The following is a 13,089-nucleotide window of genomic DNA, read 5'->3' as shown; positions in this document are numbered from 1 at the left end:
TAAGAATTCATGTTAGGATTTGGGGTCTTGAATCGTGTTTATGGTCCAACTTTGAGATTCGTTGGATTTATGTGTGTCTTTGAGGTTCGTTGGAACCATTTTGGTTTACCCGTTTGATGAACATGCTAGATATGTTGTCTTTGATGCTAGTATGTGTAGTTTGTCCATTCCTTTGAGGATTGGCAACTTGTGTTGCCAATCACGTTGATATTGGATTGAAGTCCATTGTTGTTGTTGAGTATTGTTTCATGTCTATCATTGAAACCTCTTGATTGATGTCTATAATGTGATCTTGTACATTTGTTGTACCCGTTGTTGATGCTTGATTGGGCTGTTGATGAGCCTCAATCCTCTTGATGATGCCTATGTGTGATTATGAATGAGATTGGTGGTATTGTGACTTGAGTTTTGCTCATGAGTTCGGCGGTATGTGACTATGATATTTAATGGTACCCTCGTGTACTGAGAGTTCGGCGGTATTGTTTGGTGACAGTTTGACGGGGGACAACGGTCCCAGGAAGGATAAGGTTGGACTTAAAAGTATAGGGTGACACTCGGAGGTACATGTTGGAACTGAGATAAGGCCGGGGGTAGCCATAAGGGCGGTACTAAGGCATAAGGTTAGAACGTGAAACTTGTCATTATCTGAATTGTTGTGTTTATTGCTTATGAGCATGTCTATCGGGAACTCTACCATGTTCATGGTAGGTTACGTTGCATCTATTGTTGAGTATGTTGCTTGTTGTCTTTATTGACTTGTGGATTGTTGTTGATGGTTGGTCTTTGTTGAGAGCGTGATGTTGTGTCCCTTGATGTTCCCTCTCTCGGTTTTGGAAATGATATATACTGTATTCCTCTGTCTCAAATAGTTTTGTAATATCTATATATTATGTACTTAACGCGTATTGGTGGGTTACCAGCATCTCTCGCTGACGGGTGTTATCCCTATGTCTTTACAGGTTATGAGTAACTTGGAGAGCGCGCTAGTGGACCCTAGTTAGCGTAGTTCTTATGCTTTCCTGTTGTTTAGACTTTTGGCCTGTGTGCCTTGTTTCTTATGACTCTGTTGATGGATAGTTTGTGTAGACTTAGCCTGTGCACCTATAGTTGTATAGGTGTGGCATAACATCTCCCGTTTTGCAGTTGTCTAGCTTCCGCTTTGTTTATGCTTAATGCTTAGATATTATCTTTTATTTAAACTTTTAAATTTTGGTAAAATCGGGGGTGTTACAATGTGTCCCTAGGAGTTGCTACCGTTCCCATTGTGCGAATGCCGACCAATGAGATCACTGCTTGGTGGGATCGTCTCCTCATGCACACTTTGTTGTGATTGCTCCAATTGAATTAGTCATGGGAGAATATCAGTTAGAGTAGAGACCTTAGAGTTACTAAGAATCATTGACCTCACTGTTTCAAACTCAGGAGGGAAATTTGCCAAAAAACTCATAACAACAATTTGTTCACCTTGCTTTTGCTGCTCTTTAATGTGAGTGCTGAATGGCATAAGTTTATTAAGTTCTCATATGTTCTCTTAAATTCCATAAAATATGCCGTAAGAGACATTGTTTTTTTTCTACATAGTAAAAGGACTTGCAAACATCATACATACGAGTGATATTCATTTTCCTAGAGTACAAGTACTCCAAATAGTCCATCAGTTCGTTAACTAGGTCACAATGACTAGTAAACCCAACAATATCATCATCAATTGATCGAATTTTGTCTTTATAGAAACAAACATGCATCATCCAGCACCCAAACACTATCTTCATCAGACAAAACTCTTAGTTAGGTGGTCACAAACCACACAAATTCAAGTTTGAGTGTGTACGAGACAAACTAACCCTGAAACAAAAGATGCAAAGATACAAGGGTCTAAACCAAGTCCAAAACCGAGGTAAGCAGACCTAGCTGACCCAACAATAGTCGACGGAAAAATTTTCTGGTGACAGGAAACACTGGACGTGACAGTGTGTGGTGCGAGCATGGTTGAAAAAATCGCTAGGCGCTTATTGGGCACCCATGAATTTTTTAAAAAAAAATTGTTTAAATTTTTTTTTTTTATTTTTATTTTTTTAAAACTGAATCATTATAAACTATTTAATACTTTAATAATTAATACTAAAATATTAAATATTAACCTAAAAACAGCTAGGGTTTGAACAATTTAGGATTATTTCGCTCAAATCAACGTCGTTTTGAGTGAAATAATCAATTAAAAAAATAGCTAATTGGCCGACTTGGCGGCCTAGTTGGCGTATAGGCAGCCTAGGTGGTTAGTGCCTAGGCCGCCTAGTCGGTCGGCCGCCTAGACCACCGATTATGGTGATACGCTAGGCGGGCGGGCGGCGCCTAAGCGCAATTTTTGCAACAGTGGGTGAGGGTGGCAGTGGACGGCGATGGCACATGAGCCTCACGCGCTGGCAAGAACAGCTTTGGATTTTCCAGACACAATCACCGAACACCAACGCTCCTCCCTAGGTGGGCATTACGAAAGCAGATCAAGAAAAAAAAAATCATAAAGACTACGATACCATGTATGAAGGTGAAGAAAAGTTTCTGAATAAATTAATAGAAAGGAAATACACAGCCCTATATATACATGCTACAAGACCACTAAAGAGGAAACAAGACAATTATATTTAATTTCCTTATGACTGCCTACTCAAATCCCTATAAATCCACGTGCTGCCTAATATATATATACATTTCATAACATTCTTGAATGCTTTGAAATGGTAAGAAAGGATGACTGAAGTATAAATATTGAGTAATACTACATGTACAGATGTACTCTTACTTTCTATTCCATTTTTTACTCCTTGCTTAGGTGTCATCCTTTGATTGATTTAAACAACAAAGTGGACCACTGCTTTTATTCATTCACTTTTATTTACTCAATAAAATTTGTACACGTAGCGGGAGTTATACTCCATGAGAGTACATATTTCATTTTCCATAAATATTAGAAAGCTAATTTCACGGGGCTATAAAGTACAGACAGAGGGAAGGACAATCATTTTTGGACAAGAAATGTTGGTATTGTGCCAAAGAAATGAAGAACCACAAGGATATATGTTAATGGAATAGGAGAGCAAAGAACAAAATGTGGATTTCATGTGTGGGGGGTTGGATAATCCAAAGAAAAAAATCTGGGTATGTCTACAAATTTTGCTGTATGCAGTGGATATGAAGTCTCAGTATTATATAAATTTCATGTGATCGAACAAGCTATTGGATTAGCAAGAAAGAAAAACTAAACAAAACAAAAACTTAGCAAACTAGAAGTTCTTGATTTCTCTATCCTTAGTGCAATAAAACTGATGAGCACTAGATTGAAGAAACTAAAAAACACAAAGCACTCTCTAGTTCTTGGGATAAACCGCGGCTAAGAAGTGAAATGATATAGTCCACAAAGACCATGTGCCATATTTTGTATTAGACACTAAATCAACCCCCTAAGGGATGTATATATACACACTTGATTTTGAATTCACCATCTAAAATACTTCCGTCACACATATTTCTTATCCATTCAACAGTTTTGCCAACCAGGATGATGAACAAGATGTCTTCAGCTTCAGTAGCAAAATGGGTTGAGTCAGGCAGTGCACCAAGCAAGCCATTGGCCTAGTTACGTTGAATCTTATCCTTCAGGACAGTACGTCATTGTTTTCCAAACACAGTAAAGATCACATTCAAACAAGCCTGGAAAGCCATCAGGGAAGTACTCCATCCCCCTCTTGCTACCCCTCGTAAATGATTAGTAGCCATAATTTGGAATGCTAGAGAGATTTCTACTAAAGGATCCCTCGGTGACAAATGTTTCATTAAGAAGTATCACCCTGGCCTCTAATTATAGGCTGGTTGCTGGTATCCTTGAACCTTTTAAAGATATTTCTCAGTTGCAGTACAAAAAAGAATCCCATTTGTTACATGATCTCTTCTTCATATAGATAGGTATAGGATCTATGGGGCTGTAAGATAGATCTACATTTTGTGGATTACTATACAGAAAAAGTTTGGAGGAGTGCCAGACAACATGCAGAAGAGGTTGGCTATCCTGCAGTATAGTGTGTCAATGCTTGTGGATTATTTCATATTCGTTTGTATGGTAATTCTATGATGAGGTTGAATAGCGGGTATGGTTCTTATGCCATTTGGAAAAGGCTTGACGGAATGCTTGTGCAATTTTTCATATTGATGATGTTCATAATTAGGCTAGAAAGTACTACTTCTCACCATTCTTTGATGCACATAACTTGTGCTAGATCAACTGGGAGTTATGCTAATCCATTTCAGTTACATTTATAATTGCTTGGAATGACTATGAAGGCTTTCTGGATTCGGTTGAGAAGGTACGAAACAAAAAGGTTCAAGGAAATACAATGTTTGTCTTCTTATACAAACAGAAATTTTGTGGAATGTATTGAGTGAATGGAATAGAACAGGAGGAGCTGGAAATGGGAATAAGGGTGCAAGAATTTGAGATTAAGTTAGAGAAAGATCCATCAAAGGAAGTCATGCTGAACTATAATAAGGTAAATGCCCTTTACCAAAAGCAGCCCCAGATTGAAGAGGATTATTCGAGGTAAACAGTGCACACTAAGTGGATACAATAATGCTCTTCCATTCCATTGTGAAGGATAAAAGAATGCGAATGTGTATTCATAAAATAATCAAGTTTTCGGGGGATGATGAAGATGTTACTTTGTAGCATATCATTGAGTTTCTTGGTCATTTCTTACTAATGTTCTAAGGAGAATGGATTTATGAAGATTTTGGAATATAGAGCTGTGTCCAACATTTGGTATTCAGTGATCATTAGTGGTTTCAGAGAGGGTTTGTTTCCATGCTTCTAGGGGTTTATGGCAAGGGAATATGACAAATTAAGATCTATATTTCTCTGTCATCACCATTCATCCAGAAGACTATGGCTTAATACCATGGGTGGCATGGTACTTCAATCCTTTCCTGACTATTGAACAGAAGATAAAAACAGCAGTAAAAACCTTAGGTCTTGGTTGGACTGACTTTTGGTGCTTCATGCTCAAAATACATATGGAAGTGACTTATTTAAAGTGCCCCACGGGGCTATAAGTTACTGAGAAAATTATGGAAGGCAAAACCATGTGCACTGGAGTTGTATGAGGAAATATATAGAGACATAAGAATGAGGAATCACAAACTTGTGTTTAGAAATTGTTGATGATTTCTCAAAGACAAAACCATGTGATAATGTTGTCTTATCATGCTAGCTGGCTACCATACCCGGGCCCTTAGCCACTCGATCCACTTCCCAAAGGATCTATATAAACACAATTGAGTTAGTATTCACCCCACTCAAATATTTCCTTCACAGCTACCTTACTTTCTGCATTCTATATCTGCATCTTTGATTTACACAGCCACTGCTTTAAAAACAAACATCATAGCATGGCAATTAGTATGACTCCCATTCTCCGTACTAAGCAAGGCCTCAGGAGATCTTCTTCAAGAACAAACAGAGAATGTGAAGTGTGTTAAGTATTGGAACCCAGGAAGAGTGTGTATATTCATATATCTCTGTACAAGTAGAAGCCCTATTTATACATAGGCTGAAAGACTACCAGCCAAAGGATTTGAAATTCAAATGAGAGACTAAGCACCTAACTCTAACCAACCCTTATTCATCTAACACTTCCCCTCAAGTTGGAGCATAGATGTCAATCATGTCCAGCTTGTTACAAATATACTCAATTCTGGCTCTACTAAGGCCTTTTGTAAGCACATCTGCCAGCTGATCACCAGTTCGGACATGAACAGTAGAAAGTAGCCTTTGTTGAACCTTGTCCCGCACAAAGTGACAATCTACTTCAATATGTTTAGTGCGCTCATGAAACACAAGATTACTCAAAATGTGTATAGCGGCTTTGTTGTCACACCATAAAGGAACTGGTTTACTCACCTCTACACCGATGTCCCCAAGGACATTACACAACCATGTCACCTCACATGCCACATGAGCCATTGCTCTATACTTAGATTCTGCACTAGAGCGAGCCACAACACCCTGCTTCTTACTTTTCCATGACACTAGGTTGCCACCAAGGAACACACAATACCCCGTTGTCGACCTCCTGCCACTCGGTGACCCAACCCAATCAGCGTCAGAGAAGGCCTCAACACTCACATGCCCATGATTGGCATACAAAATTCCTTTCCCAGGAGCACCCCGGTATCAGAGAACATAGTTTCCTCAAAAAACGTGACGTCAGCCGAAACCAGATACCTCCCCAAATCAGGGGAGTAACACCTATACCCTTTTTGAGTTCGAGAATACCCCAGGAAGATACACTTAAGAGATTTAGGATCAAGCTTTCCCTTTAGTGGACAGACATCCTGTACAAAGCATGTACAACCAAAAACCTTAGGGGACAGGGCAAACAGAGGTTTGGAGGGATACACAACTGAATACGGGTTTTGACGACGGAGTACAGAGGAAGGCATCATGTTGATAAAGAAACAAGCAGTGTGAACAGCATCTGCCCAAAAAACTTTAGGCACTTTTATTTGGAATAAAAGGGCACGGGCAATTTCTAACAAATGGCGGCTCTTTCTTTCCGCGACACCATTCTGTTGGGGGGTGTAAACACATGAAGTTTGATGTATGATACAATTTTGACTCATAAAGTTAGAAAAGGATTTAAGAAAAATATTCTTGAGCATTATCACTTCTCAAACACTGTATAGTCTTATTAAACTGAGTTTTAACTTCAACACAAAAGCTTCGGAAAACATCAAACAATTCACCCCTAGACTTCATGAGATACAACCGAGTACACCTAGAGAAGTCATCAACAAGGGTTACAAAATACCGAAAACCATGTTTGGACGTAACCCGACACGGACCCCAAACATCATAATGAACTAATTCAAATAAAGAATCTACTCTACTATTTACCCGAGAAACATAAGGAATACGATGGTGTTTTGCGAACTCACACGACTCGCACTGCAAGACAGTCAAAGCCTCTAAACCAGGACACATCTTCTTTAGTGCTGGTAAAGACGAGTGGCCAAACCGACAGTGCAATTGAAAGGGGGAAACATTGCTCACCAAACCAGTAGAGACGTTCTCGAGTGATGTAAACTGCTCTAAGACATACAGACCGCCAATCTCCTTCTCCTTACCAATAATCCTCCTCGTCAAAAGATCCTGGAACAGACAATAGCCAGGAAAAAACGTAACATAACACTTCAGGTTACAAGTTATTTGACTAATAAAGAGTAAGTTAAAGGGAAATTTTGGGAGGTATAACACAGAAGCAAGGGGTAACGAGTATGTTGCAGTGGAACTACCTTTACCCAAAAAAGTTGTTATAGACCCATCTGCTAGAGTAACGGTATGACCAGAAGTGACGGGCAGATACGTAGAAAAAACATTGTAATTACCTGTCATATGCTCAGAAGCCCCTGAGTCAATGACCCACTGCCGAGGCGCAGAAGAAACACAAGCAACTGAATTACCTGTTTGGACAAACGTTGCGGAGGAAGGCACTTGACTGGATGGAAACTGCGAGGAAGAAGAAAGCTTCATCTGGATGAATCTAGCAAACTCCTGATTTGTCATCACTATTGTGTGACCTTCTGACGTGGATGTCGTATTAGCAGCCATTTGTTGTCTTGGCGGCTTAGGACACTGATTTTGAAAGTGCCCGGGATCCCCACAATTAAAACAAACTCGTGGGCCTCCACGACCTCTCCAAGAACCCCCGCGCCCTCTGGAGCGGTTATTACCCCCTCCTCGAGAGCCATAATTTTCACCGGTACACCCCCCTTGGGTTACCAGGGCACTTGGATCCATATTACCTTGTGACATAAAGGCATTTCTTTCCTAGAGCTTGTTTGAATCATTATTTCCTGATGCATTCTGTAGCATGGAAAATACTTGATCCAAAGACTCCAAGTCTTTATTTCCTAGCAGTTGAGATCTAATAACATCATATTCTTTATCCAGGCCAGCAATCCAACTAAAAACAAGTAATTTGTCATGTTGTTTTTTCATTTCATCCACACCATTTGTTATTGGCATCGCAGCACACAAAGCAACATATACACTCTTAAAGTCATAATATTAATCTCTAAGCTCACGCCCCTTTTGACTAGATCGATATGCTTCCTGAGATAACTTGTATAACATTCTCAAGTTACTAGTTTCACTAAACCATTTGTTCACTAAATCCCATACTTCTTTAACAGTTTGACAGTGTTGCATAGATAAAATAATTCTCCTATCAATGCAATTAATTACACGTGACATTAAGACTTTATCAGTAGTTTTTCAGTCCCCAGATGATCACCCTTCCCCATACCATCTAAATTTACTTTAACCAAAAACCTCCACTCAGGAAAATTACACCCATCTGGAGCCAAAACTATGTCAATTAATTTAGATGGCGTGGAAATATTAGTGATACTCCTTTCTTGTGCCATTTTAACCTTTACCCAACAAAAATCAAAAGGATAATCAGCACACCAACCTCACGCAGTAAACAGAATACACACTGCACGTACCTCTTTCATTAGAAGACACAACCAGATGGAAAACCTTCAACACATCCCACCTCCTAGGACTCAGCACGACGAGGCGAGACTGGAGAAGCAAAAACCGACCAGCGATGTCGCCAGAAAACTCCTCACGCGCCGGCGCGTGGCGTCGGAGCAGCTCGGCGATGGCGACGCGTGAAGGCGTGTGACTCCTCCGACGGCGACCTAACTTCTTGCAGCGGCGTCGCCCGTCCTCCCTCGACCTAGCCCAAGCACTCACTCTCACTAACCTCGCTCTGATACCATGTTAAGTATTGGAACACAAGAACAGTGTGTATATTCATATATCTCTGTACAAGTAGAAGCCTTATTTATACATAGGCTGAAAGACTACCCGCCAAAGGATTTGAAATTCAAATGAGAGACTAAGCACCTAACTCTAACCAACCCTTATTCATCTAACAAAGTGCCTAAGGGGTATTTTGCAATTTAAGTTGGGGAGAGTGAAAAGAGGCGTTTTGTCATTCCAGTGTCGTGCTTGAAAGACCCTTCATTCCAAGACTTGCTTAGTCAAGCTGAGGAAAAATTCAGATTTGATCATCCAACAAGTGGACTCACAATACCTTGTATGGAGGATACCTTTCTTGAAGTCATCTTTAGTTTGAGATCTTGAGAGACTACAGACAACTTAGTTTAGGGAAGAAAAATTTTGCATAGAAGACTTTTCCAGTACAGTTCATTTGTATAGATTTTTGTCTGCATTTTGGCAACAACTTTGAAAATATCAAAAATGCTGTCCAATTTTCACCAAATCCTATTCCAAATTGTTGCTTTGAATATACTTTGAGTAAAACTAGCAGTGCAATATCTCTTCAAGGCATATTCTACACTAAAAGTTAAGCAATAAACTTTTACAATTTCAGAATAAAGGAATAATCTTGAGAACAGTCTATATTGAAAAATAAAATGAAGCTACCAGTAAAATTGTCACGCCCCACTTTTAGGACATGACCCGGCCGTATCGTTACGTGAAGACCTGTAACAATACGAAGCCTAACCATACATACCTCTCAGAATCTTCATAATAACACTTGAATATACAATAATTCCACAACCCAAAATGACAAAATATAATCGACTTATTCTTCCCAAAAACTCATCAAATCCACTATTAGATATTTACAATCAAGAGTAGTATGTCCAAAATGCATCACAAGCACCAAAGCCAAGCACAATGGTCTACCAAAAAACACAAAGGGTCAAAGGGAATGTCTAAATAAACAAAAATCCATGATAAGCTCCAAAAGTAGGACTAAGTCTCCAAGTTTCAAAAGTCACCTTCGAGACGCCACCACTTGTGCTCGTGCTGTTCACATGTCCTTAACTACTCTGAAACATGAGAAAAATACAAATAATGAGCTAATGCCCAGTAAGTGATACTCCTCTCAACCCCGGATCAAGTAGCCCCAATATAATACAAAAAGCTTTAGAGTAACAACTAGATGCAAAACTCAATCCTTAAATTATATCAAAATCATAACATACTTCCATCATACTATACACAAATTCCCAAAACGAAAAACTTTAGCTACATGGGCATCAATATTATTTCATAAAACAATACTTTCAAAAGCACCAATCATTCCTTTACATATAACTCATTGGCAACCTACAACCACCATTATATTATGTGGCACATGCCATTATCGGTATAATGGTCCAAAAAGACTCGACGATTCGGAATGAGTCAGGCTCGACGATTCAGAATGAGCCGGATGGAACGTTCCAACAAATAATTCGAAAGACTCGACGATTCGGAATGAGTCAAGCTCGACGATTCGGAATGAGCAATTAGGAACGTTCCAAGCCAAACAAAACAAACAACAAAATGTAGGTTGCCTCATGAGTTTGATCAAATAATCAAAATAGTTCTTATAATCAAATAGCCTGATGTAGCAAAAATCATTTGCTTAAAATCACATAACAAAGTTCATATTTCCAAAATAGGTAATAAGTTTATCAAACTAAGAAATATGCAAGGTATAAACCATTCTCAAAATAATAATTTTCTTAGTACATAACTCTTTAGACATCATAGAATGGTTTATTAAACCAAAGTAATTTCAAAGGGATTGAAATGGCTTAGTTAGAAGAACTTAAGTTAATATAAGCATGAGGTTAAGAGTTCAAATCTCACTTTAAGCAAACAACCCATTTTATAAACATATAGCATACAAGTAAAACAGCACACAAAAATGTTAGCAAGGGGAGTTGAACACGCAACATGCAACATCTCACCAAGGCACCAACACAGCACCAACAAACCACTCCAACACCCCTACACATAGTGCTAGCTTTCAGTCCAGAATATATAAGTCAAGACCCGAAACAGTTTCAGTCCAAAATACTCAACATTTCCAGGGCAAAAAAACAGAGTTTTGAAACACAGTTCCGGTAGACATTTCCAGTCCAAAAACGCAGCTCAAAACATCAATATACAACTTAAAACACAAGTTTAATTTATAGTATAGGGTAAAAATAGTTTGAGAGAAATAAACACTTACCTAAAACATCCAAATCTTAGCTATTTAGCTTGCCCAAATACTCCTTGTCAAAATCCCTAATATTTTCAAATATCAATCTTAGGGCTCCAAAGATAAACCCAACTCATAATGAGTAAAAATTAGAGGTTAAACTCACCTAGAATACCCAATATCTTAGAGATCTAAGCTTGAAGAAGATGGAGATCCAAGCTTCAAGGTCTTCCCTTCCCCTATCTCTCTCTAGTCAACTCCCCTTATCTTCTTTTAAAAGATATCTTTCTCCAAGACCAAGGGATTCCTTAATCTTTAAGGGTAGAGAAGGGTAATTTAGTAATTTTATCTAATATCAAATTTTAATAAGCTTTGACTTGTTGACCTCATTTACTAAACATATATATATATTTTATTTATAAGGTTGTGGGTATTACAAAAATTTAGTGCAGAGGATTTACCACAACTATTCACACAGTCTAAATTGTGTCTTCAAAATGAATTCTTCTTCCTTTAGACAGCAACATGTATCTTCCATTATATTTCATTGGCAAATTGATGAGTTTCTTGGAACTAATTTGCAGGTTTACACAAATAGTGTGGTCAGGCTGAAAGTTCCATGTTAACCATCACACAAAGGTGCCATATTAGTATATATATACGACATAAGAAATGAAAGAAAATGAGATAACAAGATTAGTATACAGGCCAGTAATTCTATAATGGCACTACTGCAGCTGATGGTCAGAACTGTTTAAAAAGATAACAATTCCAAGACCATATTACATCTGCCTTCTGCTTATTCTTGGTAGTTGCAGAAGCGATGCTAGGCCAGAAATGGAAGTGGAAGAATCTTATTGTTACAAATTCAATTAGGCAATTATAAAGTTAATGCTTTTGAATACAATTAATGCAAAAAACTGAAGATTAAGGAGAATATGAAAGCAATGAATATATATATATATATATATATATATATATATATATATATATATATATATATATATATATATTTCAATTTTCAAAGAAGAATACTGAAGATTTTGGATATCAAGTATTGCTGTATTGGATTTATGTACATTTCACATCATGTATTGAGCTACAACTAATATCCTCATTTACAAAATTTATTGAGATTAATATCAGCAAACTAGCAATTCCTGATTTCGGAGTAACGGAGCTGATGAACACCGATGAGAAGTAACTGAAACGATCAGTGCATTCTCAAGTTCTCTAGATAAACCTCGGCTAAGAAGTGAAATGATGTAGTCCATGAAGACTGAATCACATGGTAGTGTAATAGGCCCATCGCTTGGAAGTCCAAATTCTTCTTCAGACATACTTAAGAGTTGCCTAATGATATCATTCTCGAGATATGACAGAGGGACAACAAACCGCTTCTGATCAGCAGTGTAGATAGTGAAATGACCCTTGTAAACTGCAGAAGAAGTACTGCAGCTATCTGAATCATCATATAGACTTGGAAATGAAATCCTCTTTCTTCGGATGGCAGCAAATTTCTGCCATCTTTTGGCCAGCTTAATGAGCCTGTTTGAACTGATCATGATATTAACTTAGAAAATAGAAAGAAAGATTGAATGAAAGAGAATAAGATTTGTAGAAACCTTGGAAATTGGGTAGAATGAATTGCACTGTTTGATGAATGAAATGAATATGGAAGTGATCTATTTAAAGTGCTGAGGAGGCTAAGGCAGTCTTTAAGCTCTTGAGGAGGCAAAATCACATGGTTATGCTGCCTAGCTAGTTGTATGGGGCCTTTTAGCTTCAACCACAAATATGGAGACAAAAAATGAGGAATCACATGGTTTTGTTTTCAAATCATCTCTTTATTTGATTCAAGACTTGCTGCTTGCTCTCCTCATCTCTTATGTGACAGAGTTTCTTGGAATGACAGAAGTAGATAAGCTATCCCCATCTACTCAATTTCATTGAAGCGTGTGGGGAATGATGTTCATACACTGATATTCTTGGAATAACATGTGGTTATGTCTCTTATCTTGTTAGG

At 38.2% G+C, this 13,089-nt stretch overlaps 1 protein-coding gene across 1 annotated transcript; it reads right to left on the bottom strand.

Annotated features, from left to right (window-relative positions):
• Positions 1-12,101: 12,101 nt before the first annotated feature.
• On the bottom strand, positions 12,102-12,761 carry LOC109154237 (auxin-responsive protein SAUR68-like). Its single transcript, XM_019302072.1, has one exon. It carries the CDS (start codon positions 12,626-12,628, stop codon positions 12,206-12,208), a length of 423 nt encoding a protein of 140 aa, XP_019157617.1. The 5' UTR covers positions 12,629-12,761; the 3' UTR covers positions 12,102-12,205.
• Positions 12,762-13,089: the final 328 nt, after the last annotated feature.

Source organism: Ipomoea nil, unplaced genomic scaffold (genome assembly GCF_001879475.1).
Source record: "Ipomoea nil cultivar Tokyo-kokei standard unplaced genomic scaffold, Asagao_1.1 scaffold2610, whole genome shotgun sequence".
NCBI lineage: Eukaryota > Viridiplantae > Streptophyta > Magnoliopsida > Solanales > Convolvulaceae > Ipomoea > Ipomoea nil.
This window is presented reverse-complemented; position numbering and strand designations above follow the sequence as displayed.

Bases quoted from the DNA above. Each gene is read 5' to 3' on its own strand.
- LOC109154237 (XM_019302072.1), bottom strand. From the start codon at position 12,628: ATGATCAGTTCAAACAGGCTCATTAAGCTGGCCAAAAGATGGCAGAAA.